General features: G+C 43.6%; 1 protein-coding gene across 1 annotated transcript in view; it reads left to right on the forward strand.

Moving 5' to 3' along the window:
- Window positions 1-1814: 1814 nt before the first annotated feature.
- POFUT2 (protein O-fucosyltransferase 2) overlaps window positions 1815-27993 on the forward strand; it is a 43078-nt gene continuing 16899 nt past the window's right edge. The window contains exons 1-6 of the mRNA XM_077448403.1: window positions 1815-2062; window positions 15738-15988; window positions 23897-24041; window positions 26956-27066; window positions 27154-27220; window positions 27530-27655. Of these exons, the coding sequence (XP_077304529.1) occupies window positions 1926-2062; window positions 15738-15988; window positions 23897-24041; window positions 26956-27066; window positions 27154-27220; window positions 27530-27655 (837 nt within the window). The 5' untranslated portion in view covers window positions 1815-1925. The remainder of the gene's footprint in view (window positions 2063-15737; window positions 15989-23896; window positions 24042-26955; window positions 27067-27153; window positions 27221-27529; window positions 27656-27993) is intronic.

A 27993-nucleotide genomic window follows, 5' to 3' on the forward strand; every position in this document is an offset into this window, starting at 1 on the left:
AACTCCGCTGGGAATACTGATGTAAGAGAGAACTCCGCAGGGAACACTGATGTAAGGGAGAACTCTGCAGAGAACACTGATGTAAGGAAGAACTCCGCTGGCTACACTGATGTAATGTAGAAAACTGGAGGGGTAATAATTAATAATGTAAAATAATAGGGGGGTTAACAATAAATATTATAAAATAATAGGAGGGGTAAGTATACATAATATAAGATAACGGCAAGGTTAACAAGAAAAAAATATAAAATAATTAGAAGGTTAACAATAAATAAAATAAAATAATAGGAGAGGTAATAATACATAATGTAAAATAATAGGAGGGCTAACAATAAATAATATAAAATAATAAACAGGGGTAAGATAATATAATATGTGGGAGGAGTAATAATAATAATAGGAGAGTCTTCATTCTTCCAGGTGATATTGTTGGATTGATAATGATAACATAATAATAGAGATTGCGGGGAGAACTTCCGGTGTCTATACAGAAAAGGTTTCCCCAGAAAACAGGGGATGTGTATGGGGGCAGGGGCGGTAGGAGGATGATTAGCATTTGGGGTAGAGTAGGAAGAGCAGCAGTGGAGAGGTGGAGTTCTGATCTCAGCCAAGAGCCAGGGGGAACAGATTTCATTGGGAAACCGTTTTCGGCACAACACCGGTTTTGTGCCGAGAATGGTTTCCCATCAAAATCCACTTCCCCTGGACAGAAAGGGTCTGGGGTAAGAAAGAAGAGTGAGGATGATTTATACAAAGACTAGAGCAGTCAGAGAAGCCAAATACAAGTGTTTTTAACCCTAGAAATGCAGTGGAAGCTACATTGGGAGGGGGAACCAAATCCGACAGCAATAGTCAGTTTGCTATCAAATTCCGCTTCCCCTGGACAGAAAGGGTCTGGGGTAAGAAAGAAGAGTGACGATGATTTATACAAATACTAGAGCAGTCAGAGAAACAGATGTGCATTGTGGCTGCGTTTGATGGCACAGTGGCGGCAATTGATGGGCACAGTGGCAGCAATTGATGGCACAGTGAGCCTGGAATTGATGATCTTTTTTTCTGAATTTTTCAGTTTGTTTGCGCCCCCCCAACTGCCACAGGGAGGGGGTAATAATAAATTAGATAAAATAATAGGAGGTGTAATAATAATATAAATAATAATCTAAAATAAGAGAAGGGTTAACAATAAATATTAAATAATAGGAGGTGTAATAATAATGTAAAATAAGAGAAGGGTTAACAATAAATATTAAATAATAGGAGGTGTAATAATAAATAAAATAATAGGAGAGGCAATAAAAAATTATATAAAATAATAGGAAGAGATGATGATGTGCATACTGATAGATATTTTATAGGTGGTAGGAGTAATAATAATAATAATAATAATATGGATTGCTGGGAGAATTTGCAGTGTCTAAAAATAATAGAAGGGATATCAATAAATAATATGAAATATTAGGAGGGGATAAAAATGATGAAGACGTAGGAGGGGTAAGAATATAAATATATATATATATATATGGAAGGAGTAATAATATTGTACTATATATATGTGTGGATGGACATATGGATATGGATAGATATATATGGAGGGAGAGTAATACTATTGTTTTATATATATATATATATATATATATATATATATGTATATATGTATGGATGTGGATGGACTAATAATAGCGGGGACGGTAGAAGTGTGATTTGCATTCGGGGTAGAGTAGGAGGAGCCGCAGGCGGAGTTCCGATCTGAGCCGAGAGCCAGGGGGAAACAGATCTCGACGGGGAAACCATTCTCGGCACAACAGCAGCCACGTGTTATTGGGCTCTAGTTCTGCCAGGAGGAAGAGAGCAGACGGAGGTTTCCATGGATACGGAACGCCATGGCCTAGACGGCGGAAGTGCAGGCCGCAGATGTAGGTCGGGATATGGCGGCCTCCGTCCTGGTGTGTGCAGTATGGAGTGCGGCTATCTTGTTATCCGAGGCCGGGGGAGAGCAGAGGGAGTTCAGGCCGGAACAGTCTGCGGCCTCCGTGCCTTTGGGGGCAGTTGCGGCGGAGAGGAGGTAGGAAGCCGGGCTGAGGACGTGGCAGCCATTGCTGGAGCTGCACAGCTTCATTCACTCACACAGAACTGCACTGTACTTCCACCAGGAGATCCAGAGCTTGGCTGGAACCACACTGCTTGCACTCTATTACACACATTGCAGGAAAGGTGCATGCATTGCATGGTGGTTGCAGCAGGGAGGTCAGCGTGCCATTAAGAATCAATGGGGGAGATTTATTAAAACCGATGCACACAGAATCTGGTGCAGCTATGCAAAGCAACCAATCGGCTTCTAACTTCAGCTTGTTCAGTTAAGCTTTGACAATAAAACCTGGAAGCTGATTGGTTTCTATGAAGAGCTGCAACAGATTCTGTGTGCTCCAGTTTTAGTAAATCCCCTCAGACTGGGTTCACACGTATGCAAATTGGATGTGGAGAAATACGCATCCAAGTTGCAGGACGGGAGATTGTAACTGGCTCTCTATGGAGCCAGTTCACATATCTCTGTTGTAGCTTGCACAGGAGCGCTGTGCGTCTTTGGCTCCATTTAAGGCCTAAATTCAGGCAAATATTCAGCCCTGATTCGTCCCTGAAACAGAGAACAAGGACGCACCAGACCCCTGCTGCGAGCCACATCCATTGGAGGTGTGAATCCAGCCTTAGGCCCCTTTCACTTGGGATGGATCCGTGATGATCCGCCCTGTGAACATCTGCTTGCTCCGTTGATTCCGGCTGAGCCGGCGGATGACAGGGCGGTGCAGGGACCGTCCTGTCAGATCTCCGCTCTCCTCTATGGGGGATCGGATGAACACGGACCGTCTGTCCGGACCGATGTTCATCCGCTGACACCCAATCAGGGCTGCTGTTAGAAATCATGGGGCCCCATACAGCCTACCTGACAGGGCCACCCCCCCCCCCCCCCCCCCCCCTGCCCGGCCAATCATTAGTGGTCGAGATATTCGGCACATGTATACTTTTATCCATGTATATGTGTGGCTGTGGGTAATGCCTCCACTTATGATTGGCAGTGCACAGGGAGATGCTAACTGTTAAGTCTTGGTTACTTTTGTGTTTGGGCGGGGGGGGGGGGGGGGGGGCAGTAAAAATATGCAGCTGGGCCACATTTTTACCATCCCCAACTACTCCCCCTTATGCAGCAAAGGCACTACTTGTGTAAAACACCCTGCAGGTGTACTACAGAACATCCTGTCACTACTGCAGCACTATGGCAGTGGTGTCTTTGCAGCATGAAGGGGGAGTGGTTGGAAGATGGTAAAACTGGCTGAGCTGCACATTTTTACTGCCTCCCCGCAAACGTAAACAAGACCTAACAGCATCTCGCTGTGCTTATGTGATTATCATCATTATCATGATGATGATCACACAGTACAGACGTATGCCTCTCTGTATGTTTGTTTGTTTCTATACCTTCCAGAAAACGTGAGCCTGCCCGTGGATCGGGATCCCTATGCTGCCTGCGCTCTCAACCACTTCTCTCTCATCTCCCGCCGCTCAGATACAGCCTATCCTCTTCCCACCTCGGTTACTAAGGGAGGAAAGGAGAATCACTCCGCCAGAGATCGGCTGTCATCAGCCACGGCCAGCAGGAACTTTAAAAAAGTGCGGCGCTGGCTTTAGACGCCTGCCCCTCGAAATTGAAAAAATAGTCCCTCTCTGCTAATCACCTCCTGGGCCCCTCTGCTGTACTCACGGGGCCCAGGTAAAATAGGTTTATGTTACAGCAAGCCTAGGAGCATTATCAAAGCTTTCACCTGGGCAAAGTGCTTTTACCAAAGCTGGAGAATAAAGTTGTCTGGGCCCCCCTGCTGGCCGGGCCTGGTACAGTAGGGCTGGCTGTACTGCCCTATCAGCGGCCCTGCATCCAATATCCCATAGGGATGCATGTATGTCCGAATTTCATCCGAAAACGGATGGATGAAATACGGACATACGGTCCGCACATGTGAAAGGGGTCTTAAAGAGGAAGTAAACCCTGATGGGTTTACTTCCTCTTTTTTTCCCTGCAAAGGTAAAGCATAATGGACTACTATGCATCGCATAGTAGCTCATTATGTGTCACTTACCTGACACAGGAGCCAGCGAAGTCGCCGCTGTCCCCTGTAGTCCGCCGCATCCATCTTGCTGGTGGCGTCTCGCAGCTCCGACGAATGACAGCGGCGAAGCCGCGATGACGTCACTCCCGCGCATGCGCACGGGAGTCGCGTCTCGCAGCTCCGCCGCTGCCATTCGGCGAAGCCGCGATGACGTCACTCCCGCGCATGCGCACGGGAGTCGACAAATTAGGCAGATCCATTCTTGGACTTGCCGCATTTAGTGCGCCTGCGCGCCGCTGTCTACGGCGCATGCGCCGTAGACAGCGGTGCCCATTTTCGGGAAAATATCTCCTAAACCATATAGGTTTAGGAGATATTGCTTGGACCTACAGGTAAGCCTTAATCTAGGCTTACCTGTAGGTCAAAGTGGTTTGAAAGGGTTTACTTCCTCTTTAAAGTGGAAGTAAACCCTCCTATCATTTTCAGCCAAGGAAGCTGCCATCTTGACCTCTGTTTAATCTTTAACTGCCATGTTGTTGCACATGTGATCAGTTATGACACCAGCCATTGGATGGTTTAGCAGTTTGTTTGAGAGCACAACCAATGTGACAGTTATATTCCTGGCATGCCAAAAATGTAACTGTTTTTTGAAACTGTTAATTTAATGGGTTTACTTCCACGTTAAAAGGTTGTAAATCTCAGACATGAAATCTGAACAAAGCACCTAATTCTATAGTGTTTATTTTAGGGATGCACCGAAACTGATACTTTGCCGTGCGATTTGTGTCTGTACAAAATTAATGAGTGCAAATCACACTGCAAAGAATAGCATGCAATACGATGTGATTCCTGTCCGAATCACACCTCTCGTGTGTGTCTATAGAAAGGGAAGTGTCATCTAGAAATGTAACCCTAATGCCGTGTACACACGACCAGACTTTTCAACATCAAAAGTCAGACGGAATGATTCCGGCAGACCATTCGATCGTGTGTGGGCTGCAGCGGACTTTTGATTTGCAAAAGTCTGACAGACTTTAGAAATGGAACATGTTTCAAATTTTTCTGACAGAACTCCGCCGGACCCAGTTCCTACCGAGAAATCCGCTCGTGTGTGTGCTAGTCCGACGGACAAAAACCGACGCTAGGGCAGCTATTGGCTACTGGCTATGAACTTCCTTATTCTAGTCCAGTCGTACGTCATCACGTTCGAATCCGTCGGACTTTGGTGTGATTGTGTGTGGCCAAGTCCGTTCATTCGGAAAGTCTGTCGGAACTCTGTCGGAACTAAGTCCGGTCGTGTGTACGCGGCATTAGGGTCCTTTCACAAGGACATCGATCCCCGCTGAGCAGGCAGATGACGGGGCTGTCTCTGCACACTGTGCAGGGACGGACCTGTCAGATTACCGCTTTTCTCTATGGGGGATCGGATGAAGAAGGACCGTAGAGTCTTGTTGATGGGATGAAAAGTATTGTTTCCATCCATCTTCAGCAGATTGGAGTGGGTCGGATGTCAGCGGACCTGTCACTGCTGACATCCGTCACTCCATAGACCTGTATGGAGTGTCCATTCAGGTTCGCCTAAAAAACTGAAAGGCGGACCTCAATGGTCCGCCCATATGAAAGGGGCATAAACCATTATAGTTTCCTGTTAAGTGTGGTTGGTTGACATCTGCTAAATCTGTTTTTTTTAGAAAACCTCTCTAGTAGCCCAATCTGCACATGTTTGAAATCTAAAGCTGTTAATATGCAAAGCATTTTAGTGTTTGCCTTAAAGTGGATATAAACCCTCTCCTATACCTAGTGAAGTGAACAGCCTCAGATGATACACAGAGATGAAACAAATCTCCCTACATAAGTTTTATGCCGCGTACACACGATCAAATTGTCTGTTGGACGATTCGATCGTTTGTGGGCTCCAGCGGACTTTTTCATCGTAAAGTCCGGCGGACTTAGAAAGTAGTTTTGACTCAAAATTTGTCCACCGGACTTGGCTTTCAGCGGACAATCCATTCGTCAGTGTGCTAGTCCGGTGGACTAAGAATGACGCATGCTTTGAAGTAAGTACGAGAAGGAAGCTACTGGCTATTGAACTTCCTTTTTCTAGCCCCGTCGTACGTGCTGTACGTCATCGCGTTAGAAATCGCCGGACTTTTCGGAGTGTCCGTGCGTGGCCAAGTCCATTCGTTAGAAAGTCCGGCAGATTGTTTGCCGGACTAAGTCCGCTGGACAATTCGATCGTGTGTACGCGGCATTACTTGTATATTTGCTCTTTCCTTTTTTTATATATATTCTTTAGAAAGTGCACATCGTGTTAGAAATGTTTCTTCCTGTTTCAGCAGCGGGAGGGGAGTCTGGGCATTCACTGTCTGACAGCTGATTGGAGACAAGTCACGCACCCCCCCCCCCCCTCCACATAGGCAGAGGATTGAAGAAACACGTAGAGCTGTGCTGCGAAGGGACAAGCTCTCTGCTAATCTCCCTCTAATCACTCTCCCTGAGACAAATCTCCAGCTGCTTTTATCGCCTGTGTCAGAGAGCTTGTCAGAAGTTCTCATGCTGATAAAAGAGGAACAGAGCAGCAGAAAGCAACGACACCTAGGGCTTTGGAGAGAGATAAGTAAACACTGCAGAGAGATGTGCCCAGGTCAGATTTCATGAATGGGGTTTACATCCACTTTAACCACTTCAGTACAGTGCAGTTACACCCCCTTCCTGACCAGACCAATTTTCAGCTTTCAGCGCTCTCACAGTTTGAATGACAATTACTCGGTCATCCAACACTGTATCCATATGAAACTTGCGTCCTTTTTTCCATACAAATAGAGCTTTCTTTTAGTGGTATTTAATCACTAGTGGGTTTTTTATTTTTTGTGCTATAAATAAAATAAAACGTAAATTTTGTGGAAAAAAAAATGCCTTTTTCTTTGTTTCTGTCATAATTTTTTGCTAATTAGTAATTTTTCTTCATAAATTTTGGCCAAAATTTATACTGCTACATATCTTTGGTAAAAATAACCCACATTAGTGTATATTATTTGGTCTTTGTGAAAGTTATAGAGTCTACAAACTATGGTGCCGATCACTTCTGATCAGGCCTTCAGTAAATCAGGTGTATCTCATTTCTTGAGACACTAACAAGTCAGCAAAGTACAAATACCCCCCAAATGACCCCTTTTTACAAAGTAGACATTCCAAGGTATTAAGTAAGTAGCATGGTGAGTTTTTTTAAGTTGTAATTTTTTCCCACAATTCTTTGCAAAATGAAGATTTTTTTTTTTATTATTTTTTTTATTTTTTTTAATTTTTTTTACAAAATTGTCATATTATCAGGTTATTTCTCACACACAACATATGCATACAACAAATTACACCCCAAAATACATTCTGCTACTCTTCCCGAGTACCGCGATACCACATGTGTGAGACTTTTACACAGCCTGGCCACATACAGAGCACCAACATTGATGTAGTAACTTCAGACGTTCTACGAGCAAAATTACGCATCTCATTTCTCAACCACCTATTAAACTTTTGAAGGCCCTGGAGTACGAGGACAATGGAATTTCCTGTAAAATGACCCCATTTTGGAAAGCAAACACCCCAACGTATAATCTGTGAGGCATAATGAGTCTTTTGAATGGTTAATTTTTCTCAAGTCATCTTCCAGGACGGCACACCTGAGAGATGAGAGGCTCCTCCCTACAGGAAACACAATCAATCGACAGCTGTTTTAAGTCCCCACCCTTCCCCTTGATCCTCAGTTTTTGATTGTGTTTCTCCCTACACAGCGAAACTGTTTGTTTTTTTCCAAATGACCCGAAGCCTGGGGCTGGTGGTCTCCCCCTGGGAGCCGGACCACAAGCCTGGGAAGCCTCTGGGTCTGGTAGGATATTCTTGTCCTTCCTGGGGGGTTCCCCTATCTTTTCCTCAGGGCGGGCAGCAGAAATTGGAAGAGCCCCCCTGAGAGCTGAAGGACCCTGGGTACAGTGGTGTACCCAGAACTTCAGGGGCCATTATCCTGTCTCCCCCTCCTTACCTGTACAGGTGGCTGTTCAGACGGGGGTGCTGGCCATCGGTTCTTTCCAGGGGGCTTGTCCCCGACTCCTGGGTCCCCGGTAGCTCGCGTGGGCTGCCGGAGAGGGCGTGGCAACAAGCACCCGCGTCATTTTCAAACTTCGGGAAAATGGCAGCGGCGTTCTTACCCAGGAGGGAAGGCTGAGAGTCAGTAGGAGCAGGCGCCCACATCCTCCTTTCTCTAGAGCGAGGAGGCACCAGTTTACTACGGTGGATGTCTGCCTTAACCACCTCAGATATGAAGATAGGAATGAGGAATGGAAGGCATTGCCCCCCCCCCCCCCCCCCCATGTATATAGACTGACTGGTACAGTGCAGGACACAGCCTAACCTGGCACCTCCCTATGGGGACAGCAGTTGGGGGGGGGGAGCACTTTGGCGGCTATCCTCCTTGCGTGTGGACCATAAGGATGGAAAAGCAAGCCCGCTGGCTGTGGCAAAAAGAGGAAGACGACAACGGTGAGTACTTTACTTTCCTTTTGCCTTGGGAATTTAGCTGCAAAATCCCCAATTCCAGCCAGAGGGTTCCTGGGCATTTGAGATCTCACCTGGGGTCTGGATTCAAATAGCCCTTAAGCTTCTGCTAAAAACACCAGCCGCAGCTCCCTCTTACATCAGAGAAGCTGTATGGTGGACAGGTGGTGCAGAGGAACGAGTGTGCCTAAACCACCTCAGATGAGAAAGAGGTAGGTAGGCCATTGCTCCCCCTTCCCCGTGTATATACTGACTGGTGCAGTGCAGAACCTGGGGTCGGGATACAAATAGCGCAGACGCCACTGCTAAAACCACCAGCCACAGCTCCCTCTTACAGCAGAGACACTGTGGTTATCGCAGCAGTAGGTTGCCAGCCTCTCCCTACATGCCCAGTTGTGGTACATTAGTAGGGATGAATATAGCGTACAGAGGGGACCTGGTAGATACAAAGTTACTTACAGGCCAGGTATACCACTGAACAGGTTATTAATTGGGCAGTGGTTGGTGGATTCAGAAGCTCCCCTGGTCAGCAGGTGCACTAGGTTACCGGCCCTATTAGCCCAGCTGCTAGGAATCTGAAGTTGCTTCACAATGTTTAAAAGCTGACCTAACATTCAAGGATGGGCAGAGACCAAGCTATTGTGTGGCACAGTAGGGGTTCCCTTGTCACAGATCCTCCTTTTGGGGGTTGCCTGCTATAGTTAACTTTCATAAGCTCCAACCTCCCACTCCACCTTTACACTGTGTTTATATTATAGTGTAGGAGGTAAGAAGAAACTTTTTTTATTGGTTTGGGCTACAATCCACTCAGTGGCAGATCTAAAGGCGATTCACCATAGATCGCTCCCTACATCCTTTTAATTGAGGATTTTCTGTGCAAACCTATGCAAGAGCTACATAATTAATTGTTTGAAGCCTGCAAATAGCTATTTACCTCCCAGGCTAAACTGGTAACCACCTCTTCTAGAGAGGTCTTAAATTGGTCTCTAGGGCTGGGCTCATTGAGACTTTAGTTGCTAATCAGCACCACCTGGATATGTGCTGGCTAGCGTTTGCTCAGTCTATGGAGGTAAGGTAGGACAACAACTACTACTAATAGTAGGGTGTCCAACCATTTTAGGATCTGTTCCTTCTCTGGTGGTGAAGGTTTAGTATCTACAGCCCAGGCTATGCCTATGAAATAAATTGCCTGTTGGTTATTTCATAAAGGGATAGACCATGACGACTCATTGGCTGCACACCAGTAGACCTCAGTAGTGAAAGTTTGTCCTTGCTGGGATGTTTTTGTGGCACAGCAGAAATACACATTGAGATTTGTGACATCTCTGCTTATAAGGGCTATATTGCTGTACATCAGAAATGCACTGCACTGAAGCTTGTTTGCTGTCCTTTATATACTAAAGGTACTGCTTTGTTTGGCTACAGATCAGAAAAATACAACAGTGAAGGTGGTCTGTACTTTCTGGTTTTGTGTTGCACAGCAGAAATGCACATCATTGTGTCTGGTGACATCTCTGCTCATAATGGTTATATTGCTGCACATCAGACATACACAAGATTGAGGTCTGTCTGTGGGGCTTTGTGTCCTGTTTTACTGCCTTGTTGGTTACTTATCAGAAAGGCAGCAGTGAAGTCTGATGATCCTGATTTGCGTGGCGCTGTGCTGATTCAGACAGTGCTATTAACAGCAATGGCTGCCGAGTTTAAACATGCGATTTGACATGTTGAGTTGCATGACAAATCATTTCAATATTGGTGTGCTATCTCTATTCATAGTGTTTTATTGTTGCACATCAGATTTATACAGCATTAAGGTCTGTGAGGTTTTGTGTCCTGTATTACTGCCTTATCAGAAAGGCAGCAGTGAAAATTGATGGTTCGAATTTGTTGGGCTACATAGTAGAAATACAAATTGAACCCCTGCCAGGTGTAGTACATATACTGCCTTTGGTAATCCATGTAGCACCACAAAGTGGTGTTGTGCTGATTTTAGCCATGCGATTTGACATGTTGAGTCGCAAGGCCAAATCGCTTCAATATGGATGTGCTATCTCTATTCAGAATTGTTATATTGTTGCACATCAGACATATACAAGATTGAAGGTTGTCTGTCCTTTGTCTTGCATATACTGCCTTATTGGCTGCATATCAGAAAGGACACAGCAGTGAAGGTTGCTTGTCTTTTTCTGATTTTGTTTTTGCTGCTCAGCTGAGAGACACATTGAGGATGCTGGTCTCTCTGCTCAGTATTGGTATATTGCTACACATCAGACATACACAAAGATTGAATGTTTGTGTCCTGTATGTCCTATATTTACTGCCTTATCGTTTGTATATCAGGCTAAGCAGTGTTTCTCATGGATCTACCTTTCTGCATCTTAGGGATACACAGCAGGGGTTTGTTGGCTGCAATCCTCCAGGGAGTCACAGCATTGGGGACCCCTTACTTGTTCGACCTGAAAATTGCTATTTGTTTTTTTCCCTGCGACCTGTGTAATCTTGAGGTCTGTGGATCCAGGAATCAGGGACTGCTGGTGTTGCACAGACACAAATGGTACCCATTGGAAGCCATAGTATATGACTTCTCATGCGTCTTGCAGTCCCAAGTCGCAGGTTGGGTCGCACGGGTGTGGGAACCCTAAACTTATCTGTCCCTTCTGATTGAGGTTTTGCTACACAGCAGGAATACTCATCATGGCGTTATTGTTTTATTTTGCAGCAGACCAGAAAGATTGCAGCTGTAAAGGCTGTCTGTCTTTTTCCTCAGTGTCTGCTTTTATGTTGTTGCACAGCAGAAATACTCAAGATTGAAGCTTGTTGGTGCTTTCTGTTTCAGAAAAACACAATGCTGCAGGTTGCTTGTGTCCTTTCTCAGTGTTGGTTCTATCTGAACTACACTACAGAAGTGCATGACAGAAAGGATTGTCTTGTGTTCCATATTTTTCCCTGTGGCATAGCAGAAATGCACAACACGGGAGTTGGTGTTCATATTAATCTTATAACTGTGGTGGTTTGTCAGAAATACACAACATAGAAGTTTGGGTCTTTCTGTCTTTATAGCCTTATTTTGCTGTACATAGGTAAAGCACAACAGTAAAGGGGGTTCCTGTCCTTTCCGTATTTATATATCAGTTATGACCTAGCTAGCTGCACTAAAGAAATGCGCAGCATTTAGGGTTTGCTTGAGTCTTAATGTTTTTACGTCTTGGCAGCACATCAGAAAACCAGACTATGAGGACTGTTTGTCTACGTTGAGGTTCAGATTTGGGTCTCTTCCCATATTTGATATATTGGTTTAGCTAGTCACACTCAGGCACACAACATTGTTGTCTATGCTTGTGTCCTTTCTGTCTAAATCTATTGTGCCGTGCCCACAATCTATGATCATTTTATTTGTGATATTAATAATGCATGTATCACCTTTTTGTATTTCAGCCTTCTTTTCCATGGAGGGGCCAGGAGTTCGGGCTGCAGCTGCCACATGTCAGAAAACCTTGACCACTTGCATTCAGGGATGCCAGAACCATTTCCTAGGGTTGAAGCCCTGTAGGGTTATGGGACACTGGAGGAAGGGGATAATGAATCGCCCTGTTTAGTAAGAACTTGGAGAGTTCTGTTCAGAGGAGTATTAGGGCCTGAGGATGAAGTATAAAGATGTATACCCGATCGAATAGGTTTCGGCTCGGTGCATGGCCTTCATTTTGCCCTTTTAGCAAAACTAGACATAGCAATATGGGTAGTCTACTCCTGCTAGGGACTTTAATCTCCTGAAGAAGGCTCTCAGGCGTAAGTAAGGACATAGATTGGGCGTGCCTTAAACCCAGGGTTCAAGCTTCTGTTAATCTATTTCCCTTAAGTAGGCTTCCCTTTAGTCTTTTGCTAACATAAAGATAAAAAGGAAGCAGTTTTATTTCCCTCAACAGGATAGTGTTAAGACAGGCCCTCTTATTGATTAATGTAGTGTCCTTGTCTTACACAGGTCTCTTATTTATCTTTTTAGTGGTTCTAAGTAGCACCTACAGGCATAATAGGCCATGGTTGTTAGATGTGTGAGATAGGCAACATTGCTAACCTACAAGTTTAACATGTTTTCTGATTCCATTTTTAAGAGCCCATTTCACCTAGATACTGCATCTGAAGCGGAAAAGGCAGGAACATCTGTGGAGCAGACCTGCAGATCAGCCGCATGATCCAGCTAACATGCCTTCATCAAGCATATGAGCGTATGGAGTGGAGGTAAAGCTCACTGCAGAGCCAAGGTTCGCCAAGAGGGTTTTGCAGTGGCCCCACCCTAAGGTAGGCCTGAGGTACTTGTTTATCCTCTCAGGTGTGCCGTCCTGGAAGATGACTTGAGAAAAGTACCAGTTACTTACCGGTAACTGTCTTTCTGGGAAATCTTCCAGGACGGCAGGCCTACTTCCCGCCCGTTGGAGGAGGGAAAATTCTAGAACACTAGAAGGTGAGTACCTATGAGGAATGATTTCCCTTGTGAACCTGGTTCAGGAGTTACTTCTCTACAAACTGAGGATCAAGGGGAAGGGTGGGGACTTAAAACAGCTGTCGATTGATTGTGTTTCCTGTAGGGAGGAGCCTCTCATCTCTCAGGTGTGCCGTCCTGGAAGATTTCCCAGAAAGACAGTTACCGGTAAGTAACTGGTACTTTTTTCCAGAAGTTTTTGGAATATGTGGAAAAAAATTAAAACGCATTTTTCTTTTACACAAAATTGTCAATTTATAAGATATTTCTAACACATAGCATGTATATAGCAAAAAATTACACCCCAAAATACATTCTGCTACTCCTCCCGAGTATGGCGATACCACATGTGTAGGACTTTTACACAGCCTGGTCACATAGAGAGGCCGAACATTGAAGTAGTATGTTCAGGTGTTCTAGGAGCATAAATGACACATCTCATTTCATTCCTACCTATCACACTTTTGAAGGTCCTGGACCACCAGGACAGTGAAATTACCCACAAAATGACCCCATTTTGGAAAGCAAACACCCCAACGTGTATTCTATGAGACATGGGCTGCAAATAGGTACTCTGATGGCCTGGTGACAGGTACTCTGGTATCCTGATGGCCTGGTGATAGGTACTCTGATGGCCTGGTGACAGGTACTCTGGTACTCTGATGGCCTGGTGACAGGTACTCTGGTACTCTGATGGCCTGGTGACAGGTACTCTGGTACTCTGATGGCCTGGTGACAGGTACTCTGGTACTCTGATGGCCTGGTGACTGGTATTTGGGTACTCCATATGGACTGTGACAGGTACTCTGGTACTCCGGATGAACTGTGACAGGTACTCTGGTACTCGGATGAACTGTGACAGGTACTCAGGTACTCGGATGAACTGTGACAGGTACTCGGGTACTCGGATGAACTGTGACAGGTACTCGGGTACTCGGATGAACTGTGACAGGTACTCGGGTACTCGGATGGACTGTGACAGGTACTTGGATGGACTGTGACAGGTACTCGGGTACTCGGATGGACTGTGACAGGTACTCGGGTACCCTGATGGGCCGTGACAGGTACTCGGGTACCCTGATGGGCCGTGACAGGTACTCGGGTACCCTGATGGGCCGTGACAGGTACTCGGGTACCCTGATGGGCCGTGACAAGTACTCGGGTACCCTGATGGGCGGGGACAGGTACTCGGGTACCCTGATGGGCGGGGACAGGTACTCTGATGGACTGTGATTGACAGGTACTATGAGGGGTGGTGACAGGTCCTCTTTATTGGGGGGGGGGGGGCAATCAGTGTGTGTTGGTGTACACTGTAGGCGGTAACGAGATGTTACTGCAATCTCCTCCTCACACACGATCGGTGTGTGAGGAGGAGAACCCGGTAACATCTCGTTACCGCGGTTTGTTTACATTTTAGTGATCGGCTGTGAAAGGATCACAGCCGATCACGTGGGTAAACAGCCAGCCAATGGCTGTTTACCAGCGTCGGTGACGAGCAGTGTTCCCGGGGAACACGCCGCCACCGACGTGCACGCGCAGCGCGCTCACGATCGCGCGCATGCACCGTGCACAGTGGGGGTGTGACCATCTGTGATCGGCCGTGACTTCATCACGGCCGATCACGTGGTAAACAGCCATAACCAACGGCTGTTCACCCCCTTCGGTGGCTAACGGTGTCTCCGTGACACGCCGCCACCGAAGAAACAGGGATGCGCGCGCACGATCGCGCGCATTCCCTGTTTAAACGGAAGGCCGTCATATGACGGCCTCCCGCCGCAATAGGTGCGCCGCCTGGCCGTCATTTGATAGCCGGCGGTCAGCATCAAGTTAATACAACTATACCCTATATTAAACAAATCTTCCATATATTTCTAAAAATGGGGAACAGCTTAAGAGTCCAACACAAAGTCATGATGCATGTACAGTTGCATATTTCATATCCTAGGGCAGGGGACTGCACATTTTCTAAATAAAGGACCAGTTTACTGTCCTTCAGACTTTGTGGGGTGCAGATGTTAGTGTCAGTGGAAGGAATGGTGCCCCATCGTTGGTGTCAGTGGAAGGAATGGTGCCCCATCGTTGGTGTCAGTAGGAAGAATGGTGCCCCATCGTTGGTGTCAGTGGAAGGAATGGTGCCCCATCGATGGTGTCAGTGGGAGGAATAGTGCCCAATCATTGGTAGTGGGAGGAAGAATAGAGCACCATCATTGGTGTCAGTGGAGGAATAGTACACCATTATTGGTTTCAGTAGGAAGAATAGTGCCTCATTGTGGATGTAAGTTAGAGGAACAGTGCCCTTCGGGGGGGCGATAAAGGCAAGCAAGGGGCCAGAGTTTGGAGATTACTGTCCTAGGGGATTTTTATCAAACATAATTGTTGGGCACTTTCTATAAGTAGAATGATTGGCAAGGTATGCCCATAATGACCTGTCTTGGCCAATGTTCAGCCTAAAGGGCTTTAGTTATTTTCCATTTAATAGCTTTGTCTTGTTTGGATAGTTTACATTAATTTCTTTCCTTTAAAATCTGTGATCAATAAGTTGTTGTGATTCTTTTGTAATATCTATGTCCAGTCATGTGTTAGAGTAAAACTGTATATTTAATTTTATCATCTAGGTATCTGTTGTACGATGTGAATCCTCCAGAAGGATTTAATCTTCGCAGGGATGTTTATATTCGCATGGCCTCGCTTCTAAAGACATTAAGAAAGCGCTCAGAGTGGGTGTTGGTTCTTCCGCCCTGGGGGAGGCTTTACCACTGGCAGAGTCCTGACATCCACCAAATACGCATTCCTTGGGCTGAATTCTTTGATCTAGACGGTCTCAACAAAAATATCCCTGTGATTGAATATGAAGATTTCCTAGCTGGTGAGTCATAACATTTCTTAACAATAAAATGTGGATCTTTCACAGAAGTTTGTAAGGATACAATCTTTATTCTAGACTTCTACACACTAATAAATGTGCTAAATTACATGTTTGTGATTGTCATTAAAAATGACAGAAAGCTTGAAGAGCTACAAATTAACCACCTTTGATAGGAACAGTCCCATACACACCAGTCTTAAGCAGAGGTCTACATTCTAAACAAGGGGCCAGTTTACTGGCCTTCAGAATTTAGATGGGCTGCACTGTGGACAATGGGAGTAGAGATAATGCCTCAGGCTTGGTGGCAAGCGGGGATAAAAAAAAACTGTGGTTAGGTGGGAGGAATAATTCTCAATCATTGGTATTAGCGGGAAGACTAGTGCCCTATTGTTGGTATCAGTGGGGGGGGGGGGGGGGGGTGGTATAGTGCCCCATCTTTGGTGTCAGTGGAAAGAATAATACCCTATTGTTGATGTCAGGGGGGGAAGAGTGTGAGCCAGATAAATACAAGCAAAGGACCACAGTTTGGAGACCACTAGTCTTGAGTGTACAAGTGGGGTGTCTTGCTCTAGCTCACGGATATGCAATTAGTGGACCTTCAGCTGTTGCAAAACTACAAGTCCCATCATGCCTCTGGGTGTCATGCTTGTGGCTGTCAGTCTTGTTGTGCCTCATGGGACTTGTAGTTCTGCATCAGCTGGAGGTCCGCTAATTGCATATCCCTGCTCTAGCTTTTATGTACCATACTGCTGCAAACATAACTACGTGGCAGTGACACTGCATACTTCCTTTACCTAAGTTCCTGGGTACCATGTTGATACCACTATTATTAAAAATATGTTGCCCAGCATTTGTAAAATAATACCTGAAACTTTCCCTGCAATGCTTGCCTTAACCTCAGCACTGTCCCCTGCAGACTCACCACTATCTAGTCAAGCTTTGGTCCTCTTCGTGACCCACAGGGTGGTTTGTGATGTCCAACCCACCTCCTGTATCCCTAGGGCGTCATGAACCACCCTTTAGGGATCTGTCATCATGGCACCCTGCACGTGTTTCTTTTGCAGGAAGAACTGTTCAATATTCTTTAGAGCATTTTAATAGATTTTAACCTACACTAGCAAACAGTAATAGGAACTTGGCTCATGGCTGGGAATCTGGTTATGGTAATTTGACAGTCAATACTATGGGATATACACTATATTACCAAAAGTATTGGGATGCCTTTACACGCAAATGAATTTTAATTGCATCCCAGTCTTAGTCCGTTGGGTTTAATATTGAATTGGCCCACCCTTTGCAGCTATAACAGTCTTAACTCTTCTGGGAGGGCTGGCCACAAGCTTTAGGAGCGTGTCTCTAGGAATGTTTGACCATTCTTCCAGAAGCACATTTGGGAGGTCAGGCACTGATGTGGATGAGAAGGCCTGGCTCGCAGTCTCCACTAACTCATCTCAAAGGTGTCCTGTAGGGTTGAAGTCAGGCAAGTCAAGTTCCTCCACCCCAAACTTGCTCATCCATGTCTTTATGGACCTGCACTGGTGCACAGTCATGTTGGAACAGGAAGGGGTCATTCCCAAATTGTTCCCACAAAGTTGGGAGCCTGAAATTGTCCAAAATGTCTTGGTATGTTGACGCCTTAAGAGTTCTCTTCACTCTTCACCCTGAAAAACAACCCCACACCATAATCCCCCCTCCACCAAATGATTTGGACCAAACAAGGTCCATAAAGATATGGATGAGCAAGTTTGGGGTGGAGGAACTTGATTGGCCCGCAGTGTCCTTACCTCAACCCGATAGACTACCTTTTGGAATGAATTAAAAGCCAGGTATTCTAGTTCACATCAGTGCCTGACCTCACAATTGTACTTCTGGAAGAATGGTCAAACATTCCCATAGACACACTCCTAAACCTTGTGGACAGCCTTCCCAGAACAGTTGAAGCTGATATAGCTGCAAAGGGTGGGCCAACTCAATATTGAACCCTATGGACTAAGACTGGGATGTCATTAATGTTCAGTAAAGGCAGGTGTCCCGCTACTTTTTGTAATATAGTGCATTTATAAAGCAGTGAATATTGCATTCACCAAATATTCACTGAGGGTGTGTCTTCCTGGTTCATGTGCTTTAAAGTGGCCCTAAAGGCAAAATAAAAAATGACATATATGATGCAATCTGTTACTAGCATTAACAAAGCAGCTTTGAGTGCAATATCATTGTTCTTATACAAAACGCTTACACCAGTATTCTTTAACTTTTTATCATGGAGGAACCCTTGAAATGGCTTTCAGATCTCAGGAAACTTCACAGCTTATTACACTTTAGTGTGAGAAGTAGGTCACTTCAGAAGCGCCCCCTATACAAGTGGTCAGTGAAGGGTCCCTTTACATCAGTGGTTAGTGATATTCTTCCTTTACATAGATGGTCAGTGGAGACCGGCTCCCTTAGGACAGTAGTCAGTGGTCTTCCTTTACAGATAGTTTAAAAACCATTGGGGTCAGTGGTTACATATGAGAGTCAGAAATTGCTTATAGCTCAAGGAACCCCTGTTAACCTCTTGGAACCCTTGTTCAGAAAGGATGCTTTACACGCTTAATGCACTAGGTCTGTGCTCCCTACTTTCTGCTTTAATCTTATAATGCCATGCCATGTCAATGCAAAACCTTACATATATATATATATGAATTAGGTGACACTCATGCCTTGGTATTGTGGTGTGGCTAATTCGGACCGATGCTGTATACAGTGCCTTGTGAAAGTATTCGGCCCCCTTGAACTTTTCAACCTTTTGCCACATTTCAGGCTTCAAACATAAATATATAAAAAAAATTATTTTTTGTGAAGAATCACCAACAAGTGGGACACAATTGTGAAGTGGAACGAAATCTATTGGATTTTTTAAACTTTTTGTTAAGTGGGGCGTGCAAAATTATTCGGCCCCCTTGCGTTAATACTTTGTAGAGCCACCTTTTGCTGCGATTACAGCTGCAAGTCACTTGGGGTATGTCTCTATCAGTTTTTCACATCGAGAGACTGAAATTCTTGCCCATTCTTCCTTGAAAAACAGCTCGAGCTCAGTGAGGTTGGATGGAGAGCATTTGTGAACAGCAGTTTTCAGCTCTTTCCACAGATTCTCGATTGGATTCAGGTCTGGACTTTGACTTGGCCATTCTAACTCCTGGATACATTTATTTGTGAACCATTCCTTTGTAGATTTTGCTGTATGTTTGGGATCATTGTCTTGTTGGAAGATAAATCTCCGTCCCAGTTTCAGGTCTTTTGCAGACTCCAACAGGTTTTCATCCAGAATGGTCCTGTATTTGGCTGCATCCATCTTCCCCTCAATTTTAACCATCTTCCCTGTCCCTGCTGAAGAAAAGCAGGCCCAAACCATGATGCTGCCACCACCATGTTTGACAGTGGGGATGGTGTAATAAGTAAAGAAAAAAAGAGGTAGTGGTGCGCTGTACAATGGTGGAGATTCCCTTTAGTATGGAGCGTGGTGGCGTCACCACTGGGAAGGTACGCAGTGACGCCACCACGCTCTATGAGGGGAGGACGGGACGCTTGTTTGTATGCCGGCCGGCGTAGTTTGTTCTGTTTTGATGCCTGACAGAAAGCTGTTGTATGTAAGTGCGATTCTTTTATTTTAATAAATTTTCTGAACGATTTTACGCTATGGAGGCATTTCTTTTTCTTTAATGGTGTTACCGATGCTATACCCATTGGAGCCCTAAAGACTGGGATTTGGCCACATATCTGTACTGAGGGTCATCTGGATACAAGAACCTTGATTGATGCTCTAACCTCTCTGCCTCGAATTATAAATCATTAAGGCTGTTACTGTTCATTCATCTGGCAAGCGCATCACTTATCTGGTGACGGGCACAGATTCTCAGGGTGTGTGTGTGACCACGGTGGTGATATGCTGATCGCTGGAACATTGGAACATCCTAATGGACTTTAATTTTATAGTCTTCATATCTATTTCTATGTATGGTCTCTATTTTTTATAGACTATATAAAATTTGCGCATACATTTTTTGTGATCATTATATGCACGTTTAGTGATTGCTTTTGGCAATTAGGCATCAATTTTGTATGAATGTCATATGTCCTTTATATGGTTACATTTATATAGTTATCTTATTCATTTAATGCTATTGGCGCAGCTCTCCATATTTGCGATTATAGGAATAATCGCAGCACTCTGCACTTGAATACGGACATTTGTTCAATACACCAGTTTTGTTTGTCACAATATTTCTATATATATTTGAAGGTTTGCCTATGCGCATCACACCAGAGCACTTGCACTTTTTTTTTTTTTTTTTTTTTTATATTTTATTGAGTTTTCACAAAATACAGAAGAATGAATACACAAGCCAAAGTTTCAAAAACAGAATAATGACAGTTATCAGAATTGGATCTGAACAAGATAAACATTGAATAAAGTACTGATGCCTCAATATAGGGAAAAATACACAGTGAAAATAGTGAACATATGCGAAGCTGGCAAAGAGACATGACCATATTAGAAGGAATAGGGGCCAAAGTAATGGTAGAGGGAAGGGGGAAGGGTAGGGAAAGGGGAATTGGTTATTGTGGGAAAGTGTGGTTGAATATATATCTGTCTCCGGTCACCCCTAGAGGGATCTGACTGTGACCGGAGGGTGTGCAGTGAGAAACATACAAGGATGGATAGAATAAGGTAGTATAAGCGGTGGCAAAAGGGCGTCGTCCGCAGTACTGTGATTGAACACCGAGAAATAAGTAACCTACTGGGGTGGTGGTGGCGGAGTGTTCTGCAAATTGACCAACCCTAAGTTCCCAGGGTTGTTAGGCAATGTGGAGTTACGGAAATGTGTCCAACACGCCCATGTTGACCCATAAGCGGTCGGCTTGTCATGCGCCTGATAGAGCACTTGCACTTTATGCGATTTTTTATTTTTTTATTTTTTTATTTTTTTTGTTATCGCAACACGCTGCACTTTGGAATAGATATTGTTAATTTTTACGTTGTTCTTATACTATATTTTATATACTGATGTTTAAAATTATATCAGCACTAAAAGTATTACTATTTTAATAGGCACACATTTATATTGTGTTTTTTACCTATTTATTTTACCCTCAACTTTATTCTGTACTTCCTAACTGTGGATTCAGTATATTGCCCTTGTTGATAGGTATATTCCACCATCGTACAGCGCACCACTACCTCTTTTTCTTTACTTATTACTCCTCTGGGTTCAGATATTTCCCTCCCAGTGTGTGCAGCAGTACACTATCTACTTTTACCCTGATTAGGCACAGGAATAACTTTCTTTACTAAAGTATCGTTTTGCATTGTGGGCAAAAAGTTCGGTTTTGGTTTCATCTGACCAGAGCACCTTCTTCCACATGTTTGGTGTGTCTCCCAGGTGGCTTGTGGCAAACTTTAGACGAGACTTTTTATGGATATCTTTGAGAAATGGCTTTCTTCTTGCCACTCTTCCATAAAGGCCAGATTTGTGCAGTGTACGACTGATTGTTGTCCTATGGACAGACTCTCCCACCTCAGCTGTAGTTCTCTGCAGTTCATCCAGAGTGATCATGGGCCTCTTGGCTGCATCTCTGATCAGTCTTCTCCTTGTCTGAGCTGAAAGTTTAGAGGGACGGCCAGGTCTTGGTAGATTTGCAGTGGTCTGATACTCCTTCCATTTCAAAATGATCGCTTGCACAATGCTCCTTGGGATGTTTAAAGCTTGGGAAATCTTTTTGTTTCCAAATCTAGCTTTTAAACTTCTTCACAACAGTATTACGGACCTGCCTGGTGTGTTCCTTGGTCTTCATGATGCTCTCTGCGCTTTCAACAGAACCCTGAGACTATCACAGAGCAGGTGCATTTATACAGAGACTTGATTACACACAGGTGGATTCTATTTATCACCATCAGTCATTTAGGACAACATTGGATCATTCAGAGATCCTCGCTGAACTTCTGGAGTGAGTTTGCTGCACTGAAAGTAAAGGGGCCGAATAATTTTGCACGCACCACTTTTCAGTTTTTTTATTTGCTAAAAAAGTTTAAAATATCCAATAGATTTTGTTCCACTTCACAATTGTGTCCCACTTGTTGGTGATTCTTCACAAAAAATTTAAATTTTATATCTTTGTTTGAAGCCTGAAATGTGGCAAAAGGTTGAAAAGTTCAAGGGGGCCGAATACTTTCGCAAGGCACTGTATGTTTATATGATGATGATATGATTATATGTGCGAATATAGCAGAAAAAAAGTGCTTGGTGCTCCGTGCTTCAAAGATGACTATGGTTTTCACCACTGTGTGGTTCCGCACTCACCAGATGGGTTGGACTCTTTTGCCTTATGGCAGAAAGAGTCAACTGTGGTTTAGGTCTCTTGGGGGGGGGGAAGCTATCCCTCAACAGTTTTCAATGAGCACTCCTGCTGTGATGGCTGCCCTCCTGTAGTGGCACTCAAAATCCAGGGTGTGCAGGCATGGAATATACAAACAGAGGTCTCCTCAGTGTAAGATCCTTTTTAAAAACCTTTATTCAGCATAGGCATCTTAAGGTAAAAATGCCTTTAAAAAGTTGTTGTCAACAGCTCTAATAAAAACATCCCCGGGCAGCTGTCGGTTTCTGTTGAATAAAGCTGTCCGCAGATCAGCATGTGTTCCAACGTCTGTGCCAGAAATGTATCAGGCTTGATGCATTTCGTCATCAAGGTGCAACATTATCAAAAGCATAAATTGTTTTAAAGAATTATTACTATAAGATGCCTATGCTGTATAAAGGTTTTTACAGGATCTTGCGCTATGAGGTGACCTCTGGTTGTATATTCCATGCCTGAACACTCTGGATTTTTAGTGCCACTATAGGAGGCCAGCCATCGTAGTGAGAGTGCTCGGTGAAAAACCTTGAGAGATAGGTGCCTCCTCCCCCCCCCCCCCCCCCCCCCCCCCCCCCGAAGAGATCTAAAGCACAGTTGACTCTGCCATAAGGAGTCCAACCCATCTGGTGAGTGCGGAATCACAGTGGTGAAAATATAGTCACCTTTGGAGCACCAAGAACTTTTTTTCAGCTGTATTTGCACATATAAATATATATAATCACGAGTCATTTTCTTATTGTAAATTCAAGTCACTATATATTTTTTTTGATGTAATATTATATAGTCAGTATTTTATATTTGCCACTCAGTCACAATTGTTATCTTGATATTTACCAGTGTAACCACATACTTATTGATCAATTCTATAGTTCCCATTACATAGAGGTGGGGTGAGGCAAGCGCTGTTCAGTTCAATCAATCATCCTATATATGTATATGCCAAACTATCATAATGGTCCAGTAGTGACAGTGTTGTTAAGAAAGAGAGAAATTTTTATATATATATATATATATATATATATATATATATTTTCTCTCTTTTTCAACACTGTCACTACTGGACCATTATGATAGTTTGGCTTGGGATCCAAATAATTACATTATGGCAACAATTTCATCATAAACATACACAGGATTACTGCTCATTACACATCTCTACTTTTTTTATTTATTTTTTTCCCTCAATCACTCTTGCATTGATCCATTAGTCATATCCGACCTTCATACTTATTTCTGAGCTAGAGAAGGAAAAAGAGGGAAAAGGGGTTCTTGGCAGACCCTACAATGTCCCTATAAACTGTTCCTTATTTTATTTGTCTGTTGTCTCAGGACCATAGTACTACATTTCCACACGTGATGCATAGCCAAAAACAAAAATGGAAAACCAAAATGTTTTACCACTGCTGTGTGAGGTGCACACCAATGTTCAAGAACAATAAATTAGCCCGTGTATGCATGTTTCTCCTGTTATGCCCTTGTTGACTCTGTCATTTAATTGGTTATACTGATTACTTCTAGAATCTGGAGGGCCATTCATTGACCAGGTGTATGTTCTGCAAGGCTATGCTGAAGGATGGAAAGAAGGCACATGGGAGGAAAAAGTGGACCAGAGACCATGCATTGATAAACTCATGTACTCTGAGGATAAGAATGGCTATTACAGGTACACTGACTATAATGTTACTTTTTACTCACCTTATTACTACCCTGTTTCCCCTAAAATAAGACCTAGTGTGATTGTCGGTGATAGCTGCAATAAAAGCCCTACCCCCCAAATAAGCCCTAGTTAAAGTCCTTGTAGGTCTTCTTTTCAGGGTAGGGCTTATTTTTGAGGAAACAGAGTAGGGCTTATTTGGGTGGTAGGGCTTATATTGCAGCCAACACCGACAATCACGTTAGGTCTTATTTTAGGGGAAACAGGGTATATGCAACAAAGATTATTGTGTGATTATTAACTGCATCTCAAGGACATTTAGACCACAGAAATTCTATTCAAGTAACATTCCTGAAACTTTTTTTTGTATTTGGTGGATTCAAATGCTTTTGTATTTACCAAAGCTGTATGTGAACAGGTAAAATGTATTGTGTTCATAACAATAAGAGCTCAAACCACATTAACGTGGACCTTTCAGTAAGTTTTCAAGCATAAATTCAAAGTACATCAAAATATACAATACAAATATTTTACTCAGAATACGGTACCTTTTATCCTCCAAAAGCAGTTCTTGAGCTCCAGTCCAGTGACTCCACATAGGCTGACTTGATGTCACCAGTTTGCTGCAGGTAGGAGGAAGCATTTCCTCAGTCTCTTGTTCCCCAGTGATCCAAATTCAATATTGGTACTTTGTAACAACTCACAAGGTAGGAGGCTGCAGCAGAGGACTTATCTGTTTTAAACATTTGTGTACACATTTAAGAACCCAGATTTATATAATTGTATCATTCCTAAGCCAGCATCTCGATCCAGGAAGTAAATACTGACCCTGGATGATGTCTAAACAAACATGGCTTCTTTGGGCGAGAAATAAAGGATAAAAACATTGTCAGGGGGAATTATCTTTGTAAAGCTGAGGACACATGGGTGATTTTCTTGCAATAATTACCCCCCCCCCCCCTCCCCCCTTCTATTCAGTTACAGAGAACTCAATGCTAAGAATTCACAATGGTTTTCTATGGGATCGCTAACAGGGAAATTTTGAAAACGATTTGTCACTCTGTCACTTAGCCATCAAGATTCATTAGCTGTTCGACTTGATGGGGAAAAACAAGCTTGCAACATCAGAGAGCAAGAGCACAGCTTGATGCTGTAGCAAATTAGCAGGGAGTCTAGCAATTATATTGATAGCTACAGTTTGTGCTTTCCAATAGCTCAAATATTTTAGAATTATACCCTTTTAAAGAGGACATTATTGCAAGATTTCAAAGTAAGTTCACTTCATTTGAAAGCAACTGTATTGCAGAAATGTTAGAGCTTATCTGCTACTTATACTATGTTGAGTTTTTATTGGTCCATTACTAACCTGGAGCACAATAACAAACATTGTAATTACACTTTGGAGTCTAGTTCCCTGCCCCAGATTAAAGCAACGGATCACTTTTTATTTTTCATTGTTCTGTTCAACCATGGGTTGAATGGAAAAAAAATTGACAGATCCCTGCATCCACACAAGCGATGTTGATGTGGGGATCGCCCCCCATTGCACTATTGGATTCTGACAGCACTGACTCCTTCCCTGTCCGAATACACAGGTCAGGCATTGGCTGGAAGCGCTGATTAAATGCTGGAATTCCAGCAGGACCATTTGATAGATGCCGGTTGTTAGTTCGGCTTCTGTTGAACACACAGTGAAATTCAGCCAGTTCTTGCAGAACCAGCCAATTTTTGGTCCATGTATAAACGAGCCTTAAAGCGGGAGTCCGCCGTATTTTTTTTTTTTTTTTTTTTTTTTTTTTAAGCCAGCAGCTACAAATACTGCAGCTGCTGACTTTTAAAATAATGACACTTTCGGCTTCATTTCCCGGTTCCCTACTGCGCATGCGCGAGTCGCGCTGCGCAATAAGGATGGTCCCTGCTGTCTCTGGGATCCATGTGTTTCCCAGCAGACAGCGGGGGACCTTCGGAAAGGGGCGTAGATTCTGCGGAAAGGGGTATACCTTCTGCAGATATCTATGCCGGAAGTGGGTGCAGATACCTGTACTGTACAGGTACCTACACCCCCCCCCCCCTCCCCCCTGAAAGGTGCCAATTGTGGCGCCGGAGGGGGGGAGGGTTCCAGTGAGCGGAAGCTCCACTTTAGGGTGGACCTCCGCTTTAAGCCAGCTGAGCTTGTAGACTACACACTTGATATGGAATTCCATTTGCATTTGTCAGCTCATTCATCCACTCTGGTATCGGAGTTGTACTACCACCAGCACATTTGGTCACTTGACTTCCTTTTGTGTGCTTCATATAAGTCCCACCACTTGCTCTCAATTTTAATCTATAATTTAATTGTTAAATAGAATGGAAACCAAATGTATTTTCTTAAGGAATAAAAAAAATATATATTTAATCTATAATTTTAATTTTGCATTCACTTTTACATATCTTGTTCAGCAGCTAGTTGAGTTTCAGTTTACACTTTAGTAAAAAATAGTCGTATTAAGCGGTATAAGGAAGTGGGTCATAATGGAAACTGTACAGATCTCTGATTGTTATTTACATAGTCAGTAAGGTTGAAAAATGTCTTGTGTCTAGTAGGTTCAGTCTCACACAGCGCCTGCACTTTTGGTCCAGAAGGCAGAGAAACCCCCTGGGCAAATGTTGCCAACTTTGCTATACACAAGAAATAGTGCTTCCTGCCCAACCTGCAGTTTTATCAGCTTTCTTTATCAAACTACCGTATTTTATATAGGTCTTTATAATTTTTATAGCAATTATAATTTTAGATTTTATTTTTAGCAAGAAAACTGATTTTTTTTTTGTTTTGTTTTTTATATTGAACTGTTGCTTTTGCCACTGCTAAATGCAAGTCTTTACATGAAAAACTTAAATGGGGAAAAAACTTGCACTGAATATATAATCTTTCAATTCACAGGGGCTGGTTTTGGGGCTATGAAGAGACCAGAGGTTTAAACGTCACGTGCCTTTCAGTACAAGGTTCTGCATCTATCATTGCACCGGTGCTTCTGAAAAACACATCAGCAAGGTGAGAAGTCGTGCGTCTGAGCTCCATCGAATCTTACTTCTTCCACTGTAGTAACAGCCTAAGTCAAAGTTTCCTGTCCTCTTCTAGGTCAGTAATGCTAGACAGAGCTGAGAATCTTCTACATGATCATTATGGAGGCAAAGATTATTGGGATGTAAGTATTGGAGAAAATAAAATTTGTTGCTTTCTGAGCATATATCTTTGTCTATTGTCCACCCAAACCTGATAATTACTCATACTCTCAGGGGCTTTGGTGGCAAGACTGGATTCATCGATCTTATTCTCCTTGCTTGATTTTGTAGCAAAGGAAGTGAGACTGAACAAAAAACAGCACATAACTGATAAAAACCCCACAATTCAAACAATTTTTTGTCCATGTGAAAGATTTAGCCACCAGCAGTATCAACATAACATACACAATTGTACAAATATCCTATATAATGCTGTTTGTTTCTGCATTTAGACACGGCGCAGTATGGTATTTGCCCAGCATTTACGGATAGTTGGGGATGAGTTCCGAGCTCATTTACTCCAGTCTAATGATGAAGCAGATAAAACCATATTCCAGGAAGACTGGACAAAGGTCAAGGTATTGGGATGCTTTCCTAATTTTTATTTTTAAGGTTGAATAGAAATCCTGTAATATATGCAGCAGGGCAGAAACACACTTCTGGACAAGGGCAAAAGTATTCTATGCGAGGGGGATTCTAACCCCTAGATCAGTGGTATTCATTGGCTTAAGGATTGCTTTAAACCTAAGGATCACCTATGCCCCTCTAATAGGACGTTTTTCACTTTATGACCAAAAACCGATGCTTTTTTGATTTACCCAGCCGCTTTATTTTTTGCTGAGGACCAGATTTTACTTTCTGACCAGCCTGTCGCCCTTTCACCCTGTCCAGCTGTCATTACTTTCTGGGCAGTCAC

Source organism: Lithobates pipiens, unplaced genomic scaffold, assembly GCF_037356315.1.
Source record: "Lithobates pipiens isolate NorthernLeopardFrog02 unplaced genomic scaffold, aLitPip1_a1.2 Scaffold_22, whole genome shotgun sequence".
Classification (NCBI taxonomy): Eukaryota; Metazoa; Chordata; class Amphibia; order Anura; family Ranidae; genus Lithobates; species Lithobates pipiens.